At 40.2% G+C, this 23135-nt stretch overlaps 1 protein-coding gene across 2 annotated transcripts in view; it reads right to left on the reverse strand.

Moving 5' to 3' along the window:
- C5H1orf141 (chromosome 5 C1orf141 homolog) overlaps positions 1 to 16073 on the reverse strand; it is a 65402-nt gene extending 49329 nt beyond the window's left edge. For both annotated transcript variants that reach the window (XM_012506496.2, XM_030812499.1), the window contains exons 1-4: positions 16033 to 16073; positions 12243 to 12328; positions 6778 to 6869; positions 5340 to 5497 (exon numbers count right to left, since the gene is read on the reverse strand). In XM_012506496.2, coding sequence (XP_012361950.1) covers positions 5340 to 5497; positions 6778 to 6852 — 233 coding nt within the window. In that variant the 5' untranslated portion in view covers positions 6853 to 6869; positions 12243 to 12328; positions 16033 to 16073. The remainder of the gene's footprint in view (positions 1 to 5339; positions 5498 to 6777; positions 6870 to 12242; positions 12329 to 16032) is intronic.
- Between the last annotated feature and the right edge of the window lie 7062 nt (positions 16074 to 23135).

A 23135-nucleotide genomic window follows, 5' to 3' on the forward strand; every position in this document is an offset into this window, starting at 1 on the left:
TGCAGTGGTGTAATCATAGCTCACTGCAGCCTTTAAGTGCTGGTCTCAAGCAGTCCTCCTGACTCAGCCTCCTGAGTAGCTGGGATTACAGGTGTAAGCCACCATACTCAGCTTGTATTCTATTTTTAATTTTTCTTTGTAGTTTTTGATTCAGAAATGCTTATTTTTAATGTCCTTTTTCTTCCCCTGATTATTTCTATCCTTAAGAGACATACTGTCTAAAGTTTTCTTCTGTTCTTTCCATGAAGTCAGACTCATTAGGAGCCACCTGTTCTGATTGTTTGGCTTCATCTCCCTCCTTCAAATAAGAGTCCCCTTCAATGATCCGTGATTTCTCTGACTACTCTTTATGGCAAGCGTAGGTTCCTTCCACATCTCAGAAGCTCATGCTATTTCGGTCTCAGGTAATATCAGACAGTGACAGAGACGATCCATTTGTAGTGAATGAGTGGCAAATAGGCTGTCATATTGGGATCTCTTGATTGAGGGAGTGAGAAATAAAGAGGCCTGTAGTAGTGCTTCTTAAACCACTAGCTGTGTATTAAAATCACATGGAGTGCTTTGAAAAAACATCTGCAGGCCGGGCGTGGTGGCTCACGCCTGTAATCCCAGCACTTTGGGAGGCCGAGGCGGGTGGATCACGAGGTCAGGAGATTGAGACCATCCTGGCTAACATGATGAAACCCCGTCTCTACTAAAAATTCAAAAAAATTAGCCGAGTGTGGTGGCGGGTGCCTGTGGTCCCAGCTACTCAGGAGGCTGAGGCAGGAGAATGGCATGGGAAGCAGAGCTTGCAGTGAGCCAGGGTCACGCCACTGCACTCCAACCTGGGCGACAGAGAGAGAGACTCTGTCTCAAAAAAAAAAAAGAAAAGAAAAGAAAAGAAAACACATCTGTACCCAGACCAAAATTCAGTATACTCAAATCCCACAGTCGGCCCTATGGAACCCCTGAATAATAAAATTTGGCCCTCCACATATACGTGGTTTCTTAACCTGCAAATACTGTATTTTTAGTGTGTGTTTGGTTGTAGATGCAGAACCTACTGATACGGAGGCCTGAATGTATTTATTGAAAAAAACCCACATATAAATGGAACCAATTAGTTCAAACCTGTGTTGTTCAAGGGTCAACTCTATTACACTAAATAGCAGTTTAGGTTCCACTTCTGGAGATAGAAGCTGGTGGTTTGGACTAGCTATCCCGCTGAGAACAACTAGAAAAGCTGGACAAAATATCAAAATATTTGAGTATACCCGAGAGCTCCCAAAGCAGTAAGGATTTGAGGAGCCAAGAACTGTAAGAAGAGTGAAGCTCAGGTAAGAATGGCATTTGGACCTGAATGTTTGTTAATTCCAAATCAGCAGGAGAGATCAAAAAGCCCTGTGTTGCTTTTAGCAAACTTATAGGCCTATGGGAACAAAACTGAAATTCAGCACCCACTGAAGAAAGGTCCTAGAATAACCTTCGGACTTGGGTTGGGACCCCAAAGGTTTATAGTTCGTAACCTATTTAATGGAGAGCAATACACAGACAAGCCCTCAAAAGAATAGAAGTCTAGTTTTGAATGATCTCTACCCGATCTAGGATTGCTGATGCTCCTAGCCTAGTCATTTGCCAAAAGCCGGCACAAATTTTCTCTGGAGAAGAAACCATCTAGAGCTTCAAATATCTATACTTTTACAATGGCATTATCTCATTCTCAATAAAAAATAACCAGGCATGTGAGGAGATAATACAATATGCTTCTAAACAACAAAAAAAGGTAATAGACAGAGACCCACAGGGGACTACATAAAATAACAATGATTGATATGTCCAGAGAATTAAACAGCAATTTACAACATCTGTTATATTTTTTCTTCATTTTTGCATAAATAATTGGGTTCTTATATTTTTAAATATAGCAAGTAATTACTATGTTTTGCTACTTTAAAGAGTTGTATTTCGGGTTTTTTTTTTTTAGATAGAGTCTTGCCCAGGCTAGAGTGCAGTTGTGTGATCATAGCTCACTGTAGCCTCGAACTCCTGGGCTCAAGCAATCCTCCTGCCTCAGTCTCACAAGTAGCTGGAACTATAAATGCGCACCACCACGCCTGGCTAATTTAAAAAAAATTGTTTTCAGTAGAGACAGGATCTTACTATGTTGCCCAAGCTGGTCTCAAACTCCTGGGCTCAAGCAATCCTCCCTTCTCATCCTCCCAAAGTGCTGGGATTACAGGTGTGAGCCACAGCCACCCAGCCAAGCGTTCTATTTTATTAAACAAAAATTATACAGGGAGTGTTAAAACTATGAGTGTTACTAGGAACTGTATCTTTTGGTTGAATTCACCAATATCTAAGGAAGTTTGTTTCAGTCTGAGGAATAGTACAAAACTGCTGCATGAGGAAAGCTACTGAGAGACAGGCAGGTAGTAGATAGGAGTGGTCTTAGATGCAGATGCCACAGTTTAGATAGGCTGCTGCTTGGACTTAGCTACATATTCAAGATCATTGTCTCAATTATTTCAAACAAATTTTATTTCCTTTGGCTAGAGTTATACCCTACTTATTGTGTAAATTCTTGAATGTTTTATGTACTTTTTTTTTTCTGGTGTTGGACACATGGTTTTTGCTGGTGTCGGACATACGAATATTGATCAAACAGAATTTACTTGGTCTTTGAATCTTAGAAATATGTGCCTGTTTGTTTTTTATACTTAAGACTCTGACTTTGCCTCTAGCCCGAAACATCCCAGTCATCCTGGTTACACTTAAAAGGAGCATTACTCAGTTATTGATGGGTTATATTGTCAGTAACACAAGATAATGATGCCTGTATAAGTTATTTAGAAAATAATCCTATCAGGCAGGAAAGGGATAGCAACAGTATCATCCTGGGAAATACTGCCATAAAACATTGTATGTTACCTTTAAATGTGTCTAATGAGTCATTAGCCATATACTATACTGCTACAAAAAGGCATACATAATATGTAAATATAAAATATAAAAATCATAATATGACATACATTTTCCCTTCTCCACATTCTCAGCTTCCATTTTATTCAATGTTTTTCTGTGTATTTCTAAAATATTCCATTTCACTATGGATAGTTTTATAAATTATTTGGAAGCAGAATTATTGGCTGTGTCTACATAAGAAATAAAGTAGTAATGTAAGAAGTTTGTGATAAAGCTAAATTATATAAACTACTGATACATATTTACTTGTGCTAGAAACAAACTCTTTTTCTTATCTTACAGTTCTACATGGAAACATGTTCTGATATCCTGGTAAATCATAAATAACAAAAATCTGAGTGAGTTGTATTTTGTGCCATAATCAGAATACTTACATGAAAATGACAGATATTAGCTACACAAATAATGGTTTTTTTACTTTAGATTTAGACTTGTTTGTCCAGCTTTCTTCCAGATATCCCTACCTGAATGTTTAGATGCCTATGGGCATCTAAAACTTAACATCTATGAAATAAATCCCAGCCCTTCTCACTTTGATCCTCTTATCCACCCCAATCTCCTTTTCTTCACTTGGTCTCTGCCTAAGTACAAAGCATTACAATGCACATAGTTACCAAGACCCAAAGCTTGCAGGCATCCTATTGAATGGGGTACAGTAGTGGTGAAGAACACAGGCTCTGAAATCAGACTTCTAAGGTTCAAATCCAGCCTTGCAATTTGTTAGCTGTGTGACCTTGTGCAAATTGTTTAACCTCACCCAGACTTAGTTTTTTCATCTGTAAAACTGCACTACAACATTGGGCTAAAAAAGTTTGTTTCACTCTGAGCAATAGTACAAAACTGCTGCATGAAGAAAGCTACTTCGAGACAATCAGATGGTAGGCCTTAATCAGAATACTTACATGAAAATGTAAGAAAGTAGGAGTGCTCTTAGATGCAAATGTCATAGTTTGTTTGTTTGTTTGTTTTTTGAGATGGAGTCTTGCTCTGTTGCCCAGGCTGGAGTGCAGTGGCATGATCTCAGCTCACAGCAACCTCTGCCTCCTGAGTTCAAGCAATTCTCATGCCTCAGCCTCCCAAGTAGCTGGGACTACAGGCATGCACCACTAAGCCCAGATAATTTTTTTAAAATATATTTAGTAGAGACAGGGTTTCACCATGTTGCCCAAACTCCTGACCTCAGGCAATTCGCCCACCCCAGCCTCCCAATGTGTTAGGATTACAGGCGTGAGCTACCATGCCCGGCCCACAAATGTCATAGTGCTCATGTGTGCTGCCTAGTGCATAGTGTCATAGCTGCTGCCTATCTAAACTATGTGTGAAGGTCACATAGCTAACAAGTGGCAAGGCTGGATTTAAGCCTTAGCAGTCTGATTTCAGAGCCTGTGCTCTTCATCACTACGTACCCCATTCAATAGGATAACTGTGAGCTTTTGGGTTGGGTAACTGGGTGCACAGTAGTGCTTTGTACTTAGGCAGAGAACAAGTGAGGAAAACTTGTTACCCAGAATAAATGAGATAAGGACAGTATCCACACTACCACCAATGTCCAATTAATTTGAAGTTCCATTGATTCCACATCTTTGTACTTCTTTTTTCTGAATGCTCCTTTACAATTCTGATGTGCTTGGAAAAATCTTATAGCATTATGCATGTACTAAATGCCAGTGAAAGACCAATTACGACATATTTAGACTATCCCTTTTAAGTGCACAGAGAAATTGCCTTACTTAGTTTTCTAGGCAGACTTTTTCTTAAGCATATCAGTTAAAGTTTGCAATAAATCCTGACATTAATTTGGGGCAGTATAATTGAGCTCAAGAAAAGCCTTCCTTTAAAAATTCACAGTTGTAATTACCATCTACACTAGTAAAATATTATACATAATAAATATTTTATAAACTAGGAATATTCAGAAAGCTAACCTAGTATATTTTAACTCATAACCCTTATAAAATATGCCATAAAACTTTCATTTAATATACATTGCATAATCTAAGACAGATATAAAGTAATGTTTTAAAACTCTGAACTGGACCAGGTGAGGTGGCTCATGCCTGTAAGTAATCCCAGTACTTTGGGAAGCCTAGGTGGGTGGATATCTTGAGGCCAGAAGTTCAAGACAAGCCTGGGCAACATGGGAAAACACTATCTCTATTAAAAATACAAAAAATTAGCTGGGCATGGTGGTGCATGCCTGTAGTCCCAGCTACTCTGGAGGCCAAGGTGGAAGAATCACCTAAACCTGGGAAGTCGAGGCTGCAGTGAACCATGTTTGCACCACTGCACTCTAGCCTAGGCAATGAGTGAGTCCTTGTTTCACAAACAAACAAACAAATTCTGAACCGAAAATTTAAGGTGGTTATGATAGTTACATTTTTGATTTTGTAATGCTGCGTGACTTGTCTTCTTTGATCTTTGATATTGCCTTAGATGTGGATGTAGCAAGAGCCTCTTCAAATTCCAACTGAAAATCAAATGTCAGGGGTATAGCCATAGTCGTTTTTCTTCCTTCACTCTGAAGCCTGTTTATCTGCAGCAAAGCCAAAGTGGAAAAAAAAAAAGAGTACTTTTTATATGGGGAAAATCTTAGGTGGAAAGAAAAAAAAATCTCACTTTACACACACACACACACACACACACACGGAATTTAGGTGGCAGGCAATAATGGAAAAATAGTACAGATTGAAAATTGGAGGTCTAGTGCACCAACTGTTTTTATGCCTTTGCTGTGTGACCTGAGTCGTTCTTTTCCCATCTGTAAAATGTGGGGGTAGGACTTGAGGATTATTAAGGCTCTCTCCTAATTCTAAAGTACAGAATTTAAGGAAAGACCTACATATTTAGATACATAGAGTTCTTGGAACCATAGTAGGCATGTCCCTCCAGTCTGCTCCTCTTCCTGTAGCCACACACATGATGAATCACACCAATCTTCCTCTAGTCGTGAGAGCCAGAAATAGAGTGAAGAAAGTAATCAAAATAGGACTTTGTTAAAATCCTTATACAAATGTATTGAATAAGAAAAAGGATCCAGCTAAAAGGTAAGTAAAGGAGCCGAAAGTTTTCTCTAAAAAATTGTCTCAGAGCTTAGCACAAAAGAATAAAGAGATGAAAACCCTGAAAGCAAAATCAAAGGATATGGGGGACTTCTGCTTCTGCCAATAGATGAAGCACTATGGGAATTAATCTCCTGCTCTCAACAACTAGGAGCTCAGGCAAAATATATGAAAACAACTGCCCCCAGCTATTAGAAAACAGAGTAGGACAGATCGCTGAAAGAAGGGAAATAACTGAGGTCCACCCTCCAATAGCCCAGCTTACTTCCTGGAGGTGGTTTCGGGGCTGAGGTGCAGGGAGGAGAAACCCATTGGATTGGGGGAACTCAAACCAAATCTTGCGGCTTTGATCTTGCCAAAGCTAAGAGAAAGATTGCACCAGCAATCACACTCTTAGGCATTTACCTCAGAGAAATGGAAACTCGTGTTCATACAAACGTGGATGCAAATGTCCATAGCAGCTTTATTTTATTTTTTAAGCAGCTTTATTTTTACTAGTAAAATCATGAAAACAATCCAAAAGCCCTTCATTAGATGATTCGTTGAAACTTTGTACATCTATATAATGGAATACTACTCAGCAATAAAATTTTTATATTTGTATACATTACCTTTTCAACCAGTATAATTAGCTGCTTTTTACAAATTAGTTTATATCATATTAATGTATCATTAGCTAAAAAGTAAAATTATTCAAATTTGAAACGTTAGCCTGTTAATGATTAAACCGAATTGTAGCTTATACTTCACAAACCTTTGTTCTTCTGGCCAAGATTATCTCTGCTTGCTTATCAAGGACATCTAACTTCTCTAAGATTTTTTCTGCCATTGTCGATCACTAAATTCCTATTTTACAATAAAGAGGAAGAAGAGCAAATCAATTCAAATTTAAACATATAACTAGGCATAAGTTTTCAAAAGACTCACTTTTACATTACTGTTTTAGATAAATAATAGAATTGTTTTAATCATACAGTAAATCATAGAATTGTAAATGTACTCAAGTTTTTTCAATTGAAGGCCATATGATCAGAACTGCCAGATGTGTACAGGCCCCATGAATTTTTAAATTTATGATAAAGATGAGGGGGAGAAAGTTCACGACTACCATGAGAACCATATGTGACTTATACTTGAAGCAAGACCATGTGGCTTGACTTACATCTATTTTCTTTTTAAATTTTTTTAATTAAAAATATATCAAGCTAGGAGTAGGACTTAACTTTGTTGTTCTTATTGTTGTTGTTGTTGTTGTTGAGACAGTCTTGCTCTGTCACCCAGGCTGGAGTACAGTGGTGTGATCTTGGCTCACTGCAACCTCCGCCTCCTGGGTTCAAGTGATTTTCCTGCCTAAGCCTCCTGAGTAGCTGGGATTACAGGTGTGCACCACCACACCCAGCTAATTTTTGTATTTTTAGTAGAGACAGGGTTTCACCATGTTGGCCAGGCTGGTCTCAAACTCCTGACCTCAAGTGATCCACCTGTCTCAGCCTCCCAAAATGCTGGGACTACAGGTGTGAGCCACCATGCCAGGCCAGGAGTAGAACTTTGGACATATCTATTTTCTTTTTGTCATGATATAATTTTAATGAAAGTAAACACAAGGAACTCATATTTATATAATTAATTGCTTCAAATTAAATTGGTCAATGATCCAAGACTGTTAACAGCATGTAGCAGGCAATTAGTCACACATAAGTAGCAGCAACTAAGCTGGTTAGGTCCCATTGCCATAATAGTTCATATTTCCTAGTTAATTAATATTGCTAACAGTCTCATCTGAGGTCAGGCCGTCCATATTAAGCTTAGGGAGCTGTATGAGATATCAGAACCTGGTCTAATTTATTACATCTTCAGATGAGAAAACTGAAGGCCACAGAGTACCCTATTAGTGTAATAGAAATAGCTAGGGCAGAGTGGAGGCAAGAATCCAGGAATATCAACCCAAAGCTCCCTTTATTTATTTATTTATTTATTTATTTTAAAAATTTGAGTAGATGGATCAGGCACAGTGGCTCATGCCTGTAATCCCAGCACTTTGGGAGGCTGAGGCGGGCAGATCACTTGAGGTCAGGAGTTCGAGACCAGCCTGACCAACATAGTGAAACCCTGTCTCTACTAAAAATACAAAAATAGCTGGGCGTGGTGCCACATGCTTGTAATCCCAGTGATTTGGGAGGCTGAGGATGGATCGCTTGAACCCAGGAGGCAGAGGTTGCAGTGAGCCAAGATGGCGTGCCACTGTGCTCCAGCCTGGGTGACAGAGTAAGACTCTGTCTCAAAAACGAAAAAAAAAATTGTGTAGATGACCATGCAGTCAGTATATTTTTGCTCACTGAATTAAATGGGCTCCAGTGGCATTTAAGTGTAAAAGTTATATGGTTCACAGAAAGCACAGAATCATCAATGTTTTCAATGAACTTTAATGTTAATACTAAGGTTCTTTCCAGCTCAAAAGAATCTATGATATTTCTCCTATATTGTATATTATTCCAGCAATGCCACATGGAGACAACAGTTCATGAAAGGAGAAAGATTCAGGATACTATGCCAAAAGTTTACATTATTTTGTAATTGGTTTCTTTCAGCTTTTTTTTAACTCTTTTTTCCTTCACCATACATTGCCCTGAGTATGAATTCTTCATGCACTGAGTGACATCCCATCCCAGCATGCCCTGTATCACGTCACTACATCCAGATTTTCCCTCCATCAGATGATGTAGTCCAGTGTGATATACAGACATACTGGGTGTGGTGGTGTATGCCTATAATCCCAGCTACTTGGGAGGCTGATGCAGGAGGATTTCTTGACCCTAGGAGTTTGAGACCACTCTGGGCAACATAGCAAGACCTCATCTCAAGAAGAAAAAAAAAAAGTAGCCGGGCACAGTAGCACGCATCTATAGTCCCAGCTGCTGGGGAGGCTGAGGTGGGAGAATCAAAAGGATCATTTGAGTCCAGGAGTTTGAGGCTGCAGTGAGCTATGATCATGCTACTGCACCCCGGCTTGGGTGACAGACAGAGCAAGACCCCATTTTTAAAAAAAAAAATTACACAGAGGAAATTCTGGGCCATGGGGGTGCAAGCAGATAGCATGCCTTGTGACAAACCACACAACCTCAGGTTGCACGCTTGGAAGGGGAGATCCAGGATTGTGAAAGCTGATCATATGAAATGGGTCGCTCTTGTGGTACCTAACTAAAACACAGTGAGAAGCCAGGGTAAGAGAAAACACTCAGGGCACAGAACATCGCTCCAAAAATGCAGTCCCTCTGCAAGTCTGGCAGCTGAAATTGACTGCTGTAACCTAAACCAGTTGTATCTAATAGCTACTGAAAAGACCTGTGGCAACTCTAAACCAATTTTGCCCCCAGCCTTCACTTACCAGTCTTGTCAGTGCCTCAAAACCTCACTAGTGCCAATTTGTAACATTTCCTGGTTTTATAAAATCTCTAACCTATTCTTTGTTCTTCAGAATATACTGAAGACTACTGCTCTGTGTGTATGCCCTGATTGCAATTATTTCCTCCCAAATAAACATTTTGATTTTAGAGATTAGTCTCTATATTTTACTTGACATTGACAGGGTAAAGGCATTAGCATAATGTGAATGCTGATGACTTTCTGGGTTTCTTACAGGACAATAGGGGAAAGATTTTGAAAGAGAATATAGATTGTGATTATGTGGACATATTTTCTTTTCAGACCCAAGAACCATCCCTCTTATAAAACTAAACTAAACTAAAACTCTCCGAGGAGTTTTAGCTTTTGTGTTTCCCTTAAACATAATATGAGTTCAAGGGGATGGAGAAGGCTGTCATATTCCCCACCTAAGTTTATTTTACTGGAGACAAAGATTTCTATTTTTCAGCAAGACACAGGTAAATAACTGGAAGAATCAATGTATTGAAGTGAATGAGCTTCCCAGTTTGGGAAAGGTATAAACTACATGAGGTCTTGGCTAACACAGTGAAACTCCATCTCTACTAAAAATACAAAAAATTAGCCGGGCGCGGTGGTGGGCGCCTGTAGTCCCAGCTACTCGGGAGGCTGAGGCAAGAGAATGGCGTGAACCCGGGAGGCGGAGCTTGCAGTGAGCCGAGATTGCGCCACCGCAGTCCGGCCTGGGCGACAGAGCGAGACTCCGTCGCAAAAAAAAAAAAAAAAAAAACAAACTACATGAAGGCCAGCTGAAACAATGCTGCTTACTTGTAAGACAGAACAGAAAGCAGATCTTTTTAGAGTAAGGTGTCCTGCAACTCTCACTTTTAGTCACCCCAACTTCAACACCACATAGGACATTTTAAGAAGCAAAATGTCATCCCATTATACACACACACACACACACACACACGCACGCACGCACATGCACACACAGCTGTATTTTTCTATATTGAAATAATTTCTATATATGAAATAATTTTATGTTTTTGCTTTAAAAATATTTTGCTAAGAGTAAATTATTTGGCTATGAATGATTTCTGGAAAATCACTGTGCAGATCATGAATTTTTTTGAAGTGAGAAAAACTAACCAATTATTTTCAAGGGTCAACAACAGTTTTATGAATACTAAATTTGACAGTTAATGAAATTGACTGACTGTTAGTTTTGTAGTATTAATTTCATATTTTGAAACTAATACAATTTTTTCAGTTTACAAATTCTTTTTGCCCATCGGTCTTTGGCAATGTGCCAATGGTGCCTAATGGATAAATGGCCCTGGGAAAAAGTGGAGGTGAGGAAACACTTTAGATTAACTTGCTTGCTTTCATCATTATATTTCATAAGTTCATCAAGGGCCTATTTTGTATCTCCTCAAATAAATGCTGAGAGCAAAGGAACATCAATACTAATATGATGGTGTTCCCCAACTACTTTGCATAAACTAACTACTAATCTTTTAATGCAAAATGAATCAAGACGATATTAAATGGGCTGGGTGCAGTGGCTCACACCTGTAATCCCAGCACTTTGGGAGGCTGAGGCAGGTGGATCACTTGAGTTCAGGAGTTTGAGATCAGCCTGGCCAACACGGCAAAACCCTGTCTCTACTAAAAATACAACAAGTTAGCCAGGCTAGGTGGTGTGTGCCTGTGGTCCCAGCTACTCGGGAGGCTGAGGTGGGAGAATTGCTTGAACTTGGGAGGCAGAGGTTGCAGTGAGCTGAGATTGCACCACTGCACTCCAGCCTGGGTGAAAAGTAAGACACTGTCTCAAAAAAAAAAAAAATATATATATATATATATATATATATATAAAATGTTCCTCATTGTGATCTATGTTTGTGTTCTTTATTATATCTTTTTAATTTTAATATATACTTTGGTGTTCCTACTTTATACTTCTTTTTTTATGAGCATATATTATTATTTGATGATAAGCATTTATTTGTTCATTTGGTCACTGGCTACCTAAATGTATTACATGAAGACATTGTGCTAGGTATTCTATCAAATTTACTGAGGAAGTTGGCACCTGGTAAACATTTTTCCTTGTAATCCCCATCTTCCTAGGCAAGGGAGATGCCCTCTCCTATTTCACTAAGAAAATAGAGACCATCAAGTAAGAGCTTCTTCAGCTCCTACCTCTCATACCAAAGTATTATTCATTCTCAACCCTTTTGCACTTCAATTTTAACAGAAGTGTTGGCTTTCCCACCCAAAGCTAATCCCTCCTGATGTACTCTAGACTCCATTACCTCCAGTCTCCTGAACGAATTATCTCTATTAGTTATCCCCTTTCTCCTGCACCTTTTATCTCTTTCCTTCACCGATTTATTGCTTCCTCTTAGCATGCTCAAATTTATTTGCGAAACAGAAAAAAATTTCTTCTCCTGACCCTACTAGTTATCATCTCTCTCATCTTCTGAAGCATTCTACTTAGTGTTGGAGGAAGTGCTCTCATCTGGAATATAGGGTTCTGATGTGGTCACAGAAGCCTAACTCATAGAATCTCAGAGGTGGACATGGATCAGTGGTCTCTCACAGAATTCTTTGAACAGTGGGGCAACATTAACATCAAGAAGACAGACCTTTCTTATCCTTGCTTTGATTTCCATTGCCATTGTCCTTCTTCAAACCTTCAGGTTGTCACTTTCCCTCCTTTGGGTTACTGCACTATACACCTCCCTAATTTGCCTGCCCCAAACCTTCCTCCTCATTCCTCAAATATTGATTCTTTGAAATGCCATCAGGCTGGGCTTGGTGGCTGGCTCACACCTGTAATCCCAGCACTTTGGGAGGCCAAGGCAGGTGGATCACTTGAGGTCAGGAGTTTGCGACCAGGCTGGCCAACATGATGAAATCTATTAAAAAAAGAAAAATACAAAAAAAAAAAGAAAATTAGCTGGGCATGGTGGTGCATGTTTGTAATCCTAGCTACCCTGGAAGCTGAGGCAGGAGAATCATATGAACCCAGGAGGTGGAGATTGCAGTGAGCCAAGATCACACTACTGCACTCCAGCCTAGGTGACAGAGCAAGACTCCTTTTCAAAAAACAAAAAACAAACAAACACAATGCCATCAGAGCTGTCTTTCTTAAACAGGTCACTGATCAGGACCAGTTCCAGCCCACAATCCTTAGCTTGCTCTCATAACCTGAAGAATACCCAAACTCCTCAGATGACATATGAGACCATTCAAGAAAAGATAGTCCAGGATCTGGCTCAGCCCACCTTTCTAGTTTATTCATCCTACCCCTTTCTGTTCCACCATTTTCTACCATTCTTACTTCCCGGACACGTCCTGCCCTTTTCCCAAGCACACCCTTCACTCATGCATTTCCTTCTACTCAGAATGTTCTCCCACATGTCTTCCAGTCAAAAGCCTACTCTTTATCAAATATGGTATGAAGACTGCCTCTTCTCTTTTTTTTTTTTTTTTTTTTTTTTTTTTTTGAGATGGAGTCTCGCAGTCTAGGCTGGAGTGCAGTGGCACAATCTTGGCTCACTGCAACCTCCGCCTCCCAGGTTCAAGTGATTCTCCTGCCTCAGCCTCCTGAGTAGCTGGGATTACAGGTGCCCGCCACCACACCCAGCTAATTTTTGTATTTTTGGTAGAGATGGGGTTTCACCATATTGGCCAGGCTGGTCTCAAACTCCTGACCTTGTGATCTGCCCACCTCGGCCTCCCAAAGTGCTGGGATTATAGTGCCCAGCCAAGACTACCTCTTCTATGGAACTTTCCTTGGCATTGTCTCATTCCTTGTCTCGGTGACAGTCTATTTGTTGTGTGCTCCTGGCCTCAAGCAATCCTCCAGCCTCTCAGCCTCCTGAGTAGCTGGGATTACAGGCAAGAGCCACCACACCAGGTTTTAAGAGGTTTACTCGCTGGGTGCGGTGGCTCACGCCTGTAATCCCAGCACTTCGGGAAGCTGAGGCAGGCGGATCACGTCAAGTCAGGAGTCGAGACCTGCCTGGCCAACATGGTGAAACCCTGTGTCTACTAAAAATACAAAAAAAAATTAGCTGCGCATGGTGGCGCACGCCTGTAATCCCAGCTACTTTGGAGGTTGACGCAGGAGAATAACCTGAACCCAGGTGGCGGAGGTTGCAGTGAGCTGTGATCATGCCACTGCACTCCAGCCTGGGTGACGAGCGAGTCTCCAACTCAAAAAAAAAAAAAGAGGTTTACTCTTTGACAGATCTCTTCCTCACTGGGTTGAAAGCTCATTTAAAGCAAGAACTGACTTACCCACCTCCGACTCTCAGCCTCAGGCAAAGCGTTTTACATTTAATGGGGATTTGAAAATTACAATTTAATTTGGAGATGTCTCTGAATATAAATTTTTAGGAAGAGTAATCCTAGTTTATCTGTAATAAATGATGTTACTTCATAATGATTTACTGGAAGATGAAATAAAAAGTTGAGTAAATTATTATAAAATGGGGTTATTGCCAATCTCAACTTGGTAAAATTGTTTTGAAAGGAAACTTGGATTTATATCCTTAATTTGTAGCTCAGTAGTGACAGTTTTTTGTTGTTGTTTGTTTGTTTGTTTTTAAAGAACACAATGAAATAGAGGCCATGCCAATTGGGGCAGAATGAATTCCCAATTACTCTCACAGTGAATCATCTACAGGCCTCAGCGCAAAGACTTGCTCACAACAAAAATTGTAGGTCAATATTATTAGCGTATCAGAGACTAAGTCATATCTAAAATAAAAATGTCTTAAATATTTTAAGAGAACAATTTTATTTTAACAGCACCTTTGGGACTAAAAACAAACAAAAAATAACAAAACCCAGTGTCGTCAATATAATAGGCTCAGCTGAGAAGGGTTCTTCAGCAAGTTCTAAACAACTCAGGAAAACTAAGAATCTCTAAAGTCACAAACTAAAGGCCTGAGAAAGTATCAAGAAAATGCAGGCTTAAATTAAAATTCACTTCCATTATGTGGCTTTATCAGTTCAAATGCTTACTCCTTGAGGACAAGGCCACTTCTTACACTTTTGTCTGACACAGTCCACTACTGAGACCACATTAAGGACGCACTTCGTCTGTTAAATGATTAATGTTTACTCAGTAATTAGATAACTGGCTATCTCCATCTCACATTCCAAGGATAGACTTAAGGAATCTTTTTTCTTTAAATCTAAAATGTTGATAAATGGCTCATATTATAGGCTGAATTATGTTGCCCCTAAATTCATATGTTGAAGTCCTAGGCCCCAGGATCTCAGACTGTGATTGTATTTGGACATACAGCCTTTAAAGAGTAAAGTTAAAATGGGGTTGTTAGGGTAGGCCTCTGGCCAGTATGACTGGTGTCGTATAAGAAGAGGAGATTGGGACACCGAGGATACACAGAGGAGAGTCGTTGTGAAGATTCAGTGAGAAGGCAGCCACCACCCCAAGCCAAGGAGCGAGGCCTCTGAAGAAAACCACCCTGCCCACTCCTTCATTTCCAACTTTTAGTGTCTAGAACTGTAAGAAAACAAATTTCTGTTGTTTAGCCACTCCGTCTGTGATGTTTTGTCATGGTAGTCCCAGCAAGCTAGTACAGCCCAGGCACTGAGAACTAATTTAAAAACCTGACCTAGGTGCTTAGTTCCGCATTATGAATTTTCTTGTCCCTTATTTATTTATTTTTATTTTCGAGATGGTCTCACTGACTCTGTCACCCAGGCTGGAGTGCAGTGGCTGCGATCTCAGCTCACTGCAACCTCTGCCTCCCAGGTTCAAGTGTTTCTCCTGCCTCAGCCTGCCGAGTAGCTGGGACTATAGGCACCCACCACCATGCCCGGCTAATTTTTGTATTTTTAGTAGAGACTGGGTTTCGCCACTGTGGCCAGGCTGGTCTCTAACTCCTGACCTCAAGTGATCCTCCCGCCTTGGCCTCCCAAAGTGCTGGGCTTCCAGGCATGAGCCACAGCGCCGGCCTGGAAGGGAAGTTTATAAGAAAAACTATTAAGGAATTTTAAAACTATGATGTACGTGGACTGTGGAGTATTATTGTGGGCGACTAATCAGATAATGATTGGAAGAATTGATTACCCAGCTCGAAATCCCAGCACAATTACCGCAGGAGTGATCAGCTTCCACCATCCATTCCAGGAGGCTGGGAGTCGTCGGTTTGGAAATGTATCAATTAAGCGGCCCCCAGCGCCCCTGGCATCTCTTGCCCCGCCCCGAGTCACCTTCCCCCAGGCGCCTCCATCTCGCTGGAAACATAGACAGCCCGACTCAAACGCTCTATGCCTATGGTCGTTTCATGGGAAAGCAAAATTAAGGGCAACATTGAGGAAGCTCATTAATATTTAGTTTAGAAGATGCAGAGGGTTCTTTAGCGAACCTGGAAGAGCCCCCCGGGCCCGCCTCCCGCCGCGGCCCCACACTTGCCCGACCTCACCCACACTCTCCCGGTCCAGGCCCCGCTGGAGAACGTCCCATCGACTCCAGGGACAGAAAGGCCGTTTACGTAAAACGATGTTTTTCCTATTTCTCCTCCCACCCTCGTACAAATTTTGATTTTCAGCTTTTCCAGCGCTTCCGCACCCTGAAACAAACCTCATCTCCTTTCCTCCCTCTTCTGGCTCCGCGGGTTACTCGCCCCGCCCCCACCCTTCAGTCCCTTAGCAACGCGTCCTCGGTCCGTAGAAACCGGTTGCCGAGCTCTGCCTACCTGAAAGGCAGAGAGCAGGGTTCTCTTCTCAGAGGAGCTTCGCCCACAGACTTTTGTCACCAAAAGCCCAGGTGACTCCCCAGATGCTTACGGATATTAAAACCGATTATGCTCAAGTAGTGGAAGGAGAGTCAAGTAAAGGAAGAAGATCAAGTAAAAAGAACTGGGGAACAGTGACTTTGTTTCCCCTTTCTCCTTTTGTGCTTTCCTGGAAACATCGAATTTCAAAAAGAAGCTTACAAAGTCCACCATACAGCTTGCAGGTCTGAATGGAAGTCAACAGTTTACATTTGAATATTTGATGGAAGATTGCTTTCATGGCTTATGATATTAAAAACAACAAAAACAACAAAAAGCCATTCTTATTTCCAAGGCCAAGAAACCTCTCGTGTGGTTAGTAAAATCACCACTGTATTACGCAAGTTGTATAGCAGACTTGGCTGCACACACACATACCACTTAGCATTTTTATGAGACATAATGGAGATACACTGACATACATTCTCCTGTGTTTACTGTATCCTAAGGAACCATTTGTCCTTATTGCTCACTTGTGTGAGCAGAAAATGCACTAAGGCCATGGGAATCATTTATTTTTAGAGCCATAATCTAAAAATGACTGACTTGAAAACAGCTTGTATTTAATTTAAAATGATGGGGAATTTCACAACATTGGTTAAATTTTAAGTCAGGGGTTGTTCATCATTCCAAGAATGTACCTTATCTGATGCATCAAAATGGGGGAAAAGCTTTAAAAAACAGCATTTCAACATCTGTGAGAAGAAGAGGAAAAAAAACACCAGCATTAATCATCACAAGTCCATGCTAGTGGCAATGGCAAAACTGCAAAAAAAAAAAAAAAAAAAAAGTATAGTTATGTAGCAATCCAAATTTGCCTAGAAATTGATACTAATAGTCAATGCATGAAAACACTGGAATCAATTTATTTCAAATATTTAAAAAACAAAAATACAATAATTAAAAGTAGAAGGTAGTTTGATTCTTTTCTTTTCTGTTGCCCAGACTGGAGCACAGTGGTGTGATCATAGCCCACTGCAGCCTCAGCCTCCTGCGCTCAAGTGGTTCTCCCAACTCAGCCTCCCTAGTAGCTAGGACTACAGGTGCATGCCACTATGCCAGGCTAATTTTTTTATTTTTATTTTTTTGTAAGGACAGGGGTCTCACTATGTTGCCCAGGCTAGTCTTGAACTTCTGGCCTCAAGTGATCCTCTTGCCTTGTTCTCCCAAAATGCTGGGATTACAGATGTGAGTAGCCATTGCGACTGGCCAAGTTAGCTTGATTCTATTATATTTTTTAAGCCATATACATTCAAGAACAATGATTTGTATAGAATTGATAACTGGAATCTAGTTGATAGTGGTGATTTGTCTAAGATTGTTATAATACCTTCAGCTCAAAAATTTGCACAGAGGTGAAAATTAACTTCTTAAGTAAAGAATTGAGCTCAGAAATGTTAGCTACTCATTAATCTTCAGTCAATAAAATTTATAAAGCATGAATCTTATGAAATTCTTAGAATATTATCATTATCTCAGTTAATATTTATGGAACATGTTCTGCATGCCAGGTACTAGGCTAAAACTTTAAAATAGTTCTAATTTCATCCTTTACTTTTCATTCTTAAACCTTAATTCGTATCTATGGAAAGGGTATTATCTTTGATTTTAGAAAAGACTTGACTGAAATTCAAAGAAACTATGTGATTTGCCCAACATCTTATAATTAGTAATACAATTATTAATATAACACAAAGTACAAAGTATTTTCTCTTTAATAACAAATGTTTGGTAAATGTACACAAAAAAGAATTCAAGTGGATTTTTTCCTAACTACTTTAATTGCTCTCAGTTAAATTCAGTATTTACTGAATGAGTTCATGAACCTATTGTAGATAAATACTGGGTAAAGAGCCTAATGCATGTTATATTTTAAAAGTATACAGACTTCTTAAAATATAAACTGTATACTATAAGAAAGCAAAGAAAATAAAATCTGCAGACTTTTTCCTACTTCCTTTGAAGTAGGCCAACTACAAAGTTAGAAGGCCCACTCCCCTAAACTGCCCTTACTTCTGACACCAAATTCAGGGGGCCGTCAAAACCTTGAATAGAACCCTCAGGTTCGATAATTTGCTAGAAAGACTCACAGACCTCACTGAAAGCTATTGTATTTAGGGTTACAGTTTATTACAGGGAAAGGTTCAGATTACGACTAGCCAAGGAAAGAAGTTCACAGGGCAGAGTCAGTCCTGAAATAACAAATGTGGAGCTTTTATTGTCCTCTTCCTGTGGAGTCAGGACAGGTTACTCCCCAGTATTGTTGAATGACAATGCACACATGGAGATCTGCCACCCAGGGAAGCTCACCCTTATCATCGTGTTCAGAGTTTGTAGTGGGGCTTCATCACACAGGCATAATCGGTTGATTAACCACATGGTTAATCTCTCTCTCCAAGTTGACGGATACCACGTGACCCAAAGCCCTTGCCTTAAGTCACATTGTTGATTTTTCTGGAGTGGCCAGTCCCTACTCTAAGACTATGCAGGTGTGGCCACCTCCCCATCCTAAATCACATTGTTAGACTATCCCATATGACTCAAGGTCTCCAGGCAAATACAGCTCTATCAGGCATAACATTCCTACGGCCCAGAGATTATGTCTCAGAAGGCCAGGGCAAAGGCCAGACTTTCTTTTCTTTGGGCAAGAGAGTCTTTCCTATAAATTCTTTACTATACACCTACTAGGTTTAGAAAGTATCAAAATTTGTACTTAATCATCCCCAAATGGTGAAAAGCCTGTGATTCCCCATCCCTGCCTTCTGTCCTCTCTTGAGAAAAGAGCATTTTTTTTTCCCTTGCCCTACACAAACCATGAAGCCTGGGAGAAGTGTCAGTATTCTTCACCATTCCTAATGTTCCTTTCACAGTTTTAAGTTTCTTCTTCCTTAGGAAAAGCTGCCTCTTCTGAGGTTCATGACAACTATCTCCCCATACATATTTACTAACAAATTCCCACGCATTTCTCACTTTTACACATTTGGGGACTTTCTCAATGTTCCTGTCCATATTAAATCCATTAAGCCAATAGTTTTGCCTCAAAACTCATTATCTTTCCAGATTAAAGCTATCTTTACTTCATTATCCTCTAATTCTGAAATATTAATCTCTAACAGGTCCTCTCTGATCACTACCTGTTATCCCTTCTGCCCATTACTTCTCTTATTCTAGATAATGTGCTAGTTGGTCACTTAATGACCTTCTATCTCTTTTATTTGTGAATCCAATGGACATCTTTCAGGTCGTATATTACTTGACAATTCTTCTGAATTGGACACGTTTTACTAGTGGCTCTTTGAAACATTCCCTTCCCTTGGCTTCAATTACACGACTCTCTCCTAATTTTCTTCCTCTGCCTGCTGTAAATATCATTGTACCCTGGGATTCTTTCTTGTTTGTGTGTGTTTTTTGTTCTCCTCTTGTTTGCTTCCTAGGCTTGACATTCCCTTCAAAATTCAGTCAAAACCATGCAGCATAGAATATAGAACTTCTACCATCTGAGCCCATTCTATGTTGAACTGAGTTCTGATTGTCTTTCCAGCTTTATCTGAGCAAACCCATGGTACAGAAAGTGACTACTTTGTAACTTAATGGGAATTTTTACAAAGTTTTGGGCTTTTTATATCTGTGTCTTTTCATGCCATTCCCTCAGCACAGGGACTTCAGAACTTTTGCAGCCCCCTGGTTCTAAGGATGGAGAAAGTTATCTATGTTAGGCCAATGAGATCACAACACCCTGACCACAGTGACTGGCTCAGGGAGAAGCAGGTGACTAACAGGAGGCCAGTTAGGGCCCAGAAAATTTTATTCCAGGACTTTGAGCCCTCAGAGAAGACTTCTTCTTCTAGTCTGCCTGTTATGACAATTTGAGCCTTAAGCTATGGGAGCCACTATGAATATCCTGAGAGTGGAGTCAATCCAGGGGAAGAATGGACCTGGGCAGTATCATTTGAGCCCAGCGTCAAGCTATCACTGAACCTAGAGCTACTTCTAGACCTCTTCAGCTAACATGATCCAATAAGTTCTCTTTGTATATAAACCAGTCTGATTTATTTTTCTATAGAAGCCTAGAGACTGATGATATGCTCAACAAATATTTGTCAAATGAATGGAAACCATAAAATGGATAGATTAACTATATCACAGGGCTGGTCTGAGAGTAAATGATTTACCAATCACTTACTTTTGCTAGGCCAAGCACAGTGCCTAGCAAAAAGCAGGTACATGAAACGTTCATTATGTTTCTATGCCTCCAGCACTCTCCCTGTCACCACACAGCCCACACAGCATAGCTCAAAAACTGCTACCTGAACTTGATTATAAGTTCTAAGAAAACTCATATTCACAACAATTTGACTCCTTCAGTCCTAGGCTTTTTCCCCATAAGTCTTTTTCTTCCATTAAAGACCACAACTTAATATTTACTTACGTTTTTAAAGATCACAACAGTAAACATATTCATTTATATAGTATCTGCTACAGTTTGAATATTTGTCCCCTCTCAAAGTCATGTTGAACTTTAATCTCCAGTGTGGCAGTATTGAGAGGTGAGGCCTTAATTTATATTATTTTAAATAAAGATAAAGTCTTGCTACGTTGCCCAGGCTAGTTTCAAACTCCTGGACTCAAGGCACCCTCTACCTCAGCCTCTCCAGTAGCTGTCCTACAGGCAAGACCCACTACATCCAGCTTGGTGGGGCCTTTAAAAGATTCTCGGGTCATAAGGGCAAAGCTCTTATGAATGGATTAATGAATTATGGGTTAACAGATTAATGGATTAACATGGGAGTGAGATTGGTGGTTTTATAAGAAAAGGAAGAGAAACCAAAGTGAGCAAGTGTAACGTCCTCACCATGTGATGCCCTGTGCCACTGCGGGACTCTGCAGAGACCTCCGGGCAGCAAGAAGGCCCTCACCAGATGTGGCCCTCAACCTTGCACTTCTCAGTCTCCATAACTGTGAGAAATAATTCCGTTTCTTTATAAATTTTCAGAAGCTTCTGTCTAGTTTTTATGTGAAGATATTTCGTTTTCCATCATAGGCCTCAAAGTGCTCCAAATGTCCACTTGCAGATTCTCCAAAAGAGTGTTTCAAAACTGCTCTATCAAAAGTAAGGTTCAACTCTGTGAGATAAATGCACACATTGCAAAGAAGTTTTTCAGAATGCTTCTGTCTAGTTTTTATGTGAAGATATTTCCTTTCCCACCATATGTCTCAAAGTGCTCCAAATGTACACTTGCAGATTCTACAAAAAGAGGGTTTCAAAACTGCTCTATCAAAAGTAAGGTTGAACTCTGTATGATGAAGGCACACATCACAAAGAAGTTTGTCAGAATGCTTCTGTCTAATTTTTTTTTTTTTTTTTTTTTTTTTTTTGAGACGGAGTCTCGCTCTGTCGCCCAGGCTGGAGTGCAGTGGTGCAATCTCGGCTCACTGCAAGCTCCGCCTCCCAGGTTCACGCCATTCTCCTGCCTCAGCCTCTCCGAGTAGCTGGGACTACAGGCACCCGCCACCGTGCCCGGCTAATTTTTTGTATTTTTAGTAGAGACGGGGTTTCACCGTGGTCTCGATCTCCTGACCTCGTGATCCGCCCGCCTCGGCCTCCCAAAGTGCTGGGATTACAAGCATGAGCCACCGCGCCCGGCTGCTTCTGTCTAATTTTTATGTGAAGATTTTTCCTTTTCCACCATAGGCCTTGAAGCACTCCAAACGTCCCCTTGTAGATACTACAAAAAGAGTGTGTCAAAAGTGCTCAATCAAAAGTAAGGTTCAACTCTGTGAGATGAATGCACACATCACAAAGAGTTCGTCAGAATGCTTCTGTCTAGTTTTTATGTGAAGGTATTTCCTTTTCCACCATAGGCCTCGAAGTGCTGTAAATGTACATTTGCAGATACTACAAAAAGAGTGTTTCAAAACTGCTCTATGAAAAGTAAGGTTGAACTCTATGAGATTAATGCACACCTCACAAAGAAGTTCATCAGAATGCTTCTGTCTAGTTTTTATGTGAAGATATTTCCTTTTCCACTATAGGCTGGGAAGCACTCAAAGTATCCCCTTGCAGATAGTACCAAAAGAGTGTTTCAAAACTGCTGAATCAAAAGAAAGGTTCAACTCTGTAAGATGAATGCACCCATCACAAAGAAGATTGTCACAATGCTTCTGTCTAGTTTTTATGTGAAGATATTTCCTTTTAAACCATAGTCCTCGAAGAGCTCCAAATGTTCACTTGCAGATTCTACAAAAAGAGTGTTTCAAAACTGCTCTATCAAAGGTAAGGTTCAAATCTGTGAGATGAAGGCACACATCACAAATAAGTTTGTCAGAATGCTTCTATCTAATTTTTATGTGAAGATATTTCCTTTTCCACCATAGGTGTCGAAGCGCTCCAATTGTCCCCTTGCAGATACTACAAAAAGAGTGTTTCAAAACTGCTCAATCAAAAAAAAGGTTCCACTCTGTGGGAAGAATGCACACATCACCAAGAAGTTTCTCAGAATGCTTCTGTCTAGTTTTTATGTGAAGATATTTCGTTTTCCACCATAGGCCTCAAAGCGCTCCAAATGTACACGCAGATTCCTAAAAAAGAGTGTTTCAAAACTGCTCTATCAATAGTAAGGTTCAACTCTTTGAGATGAATGAACACATCACCAAGAAGTTTGTCTGAATGCTTCTGTTTAGTTTTTATGTTAAGATATTTCCATTTCCACCATAGACCTTGAAGTGCTCCAAATGTCCACTTGCGGATTCTACAAAAAGAGTGTTTCAAAACTGCTCTGTCAAAAGTACAGTTAAACACTGTGAAATGAATATAAACATCACAAAGAAGTTTGTCAGAATGCTTCTGGATATTTTTTATGTGAACATATTTCCTTTTTCGAGATAAGCCTCAGAGTGCTCAAAATATCCC

Source organism: Nomascus leucogenys, chromosome 5 (assembly GCF_006542625.1).
Source record: "Nomascus leucogenys isolate Asia chromosome 5, Asia_NLE_v1, whole genome shotgun sequence".
In the NCBI taxonomy this organism is placed as follows: Eukaryota; Metazoa; Chordata; class Mammalia; order Primates; family Hylobatidae; genus Nomascus; species Nomascus leucogenys.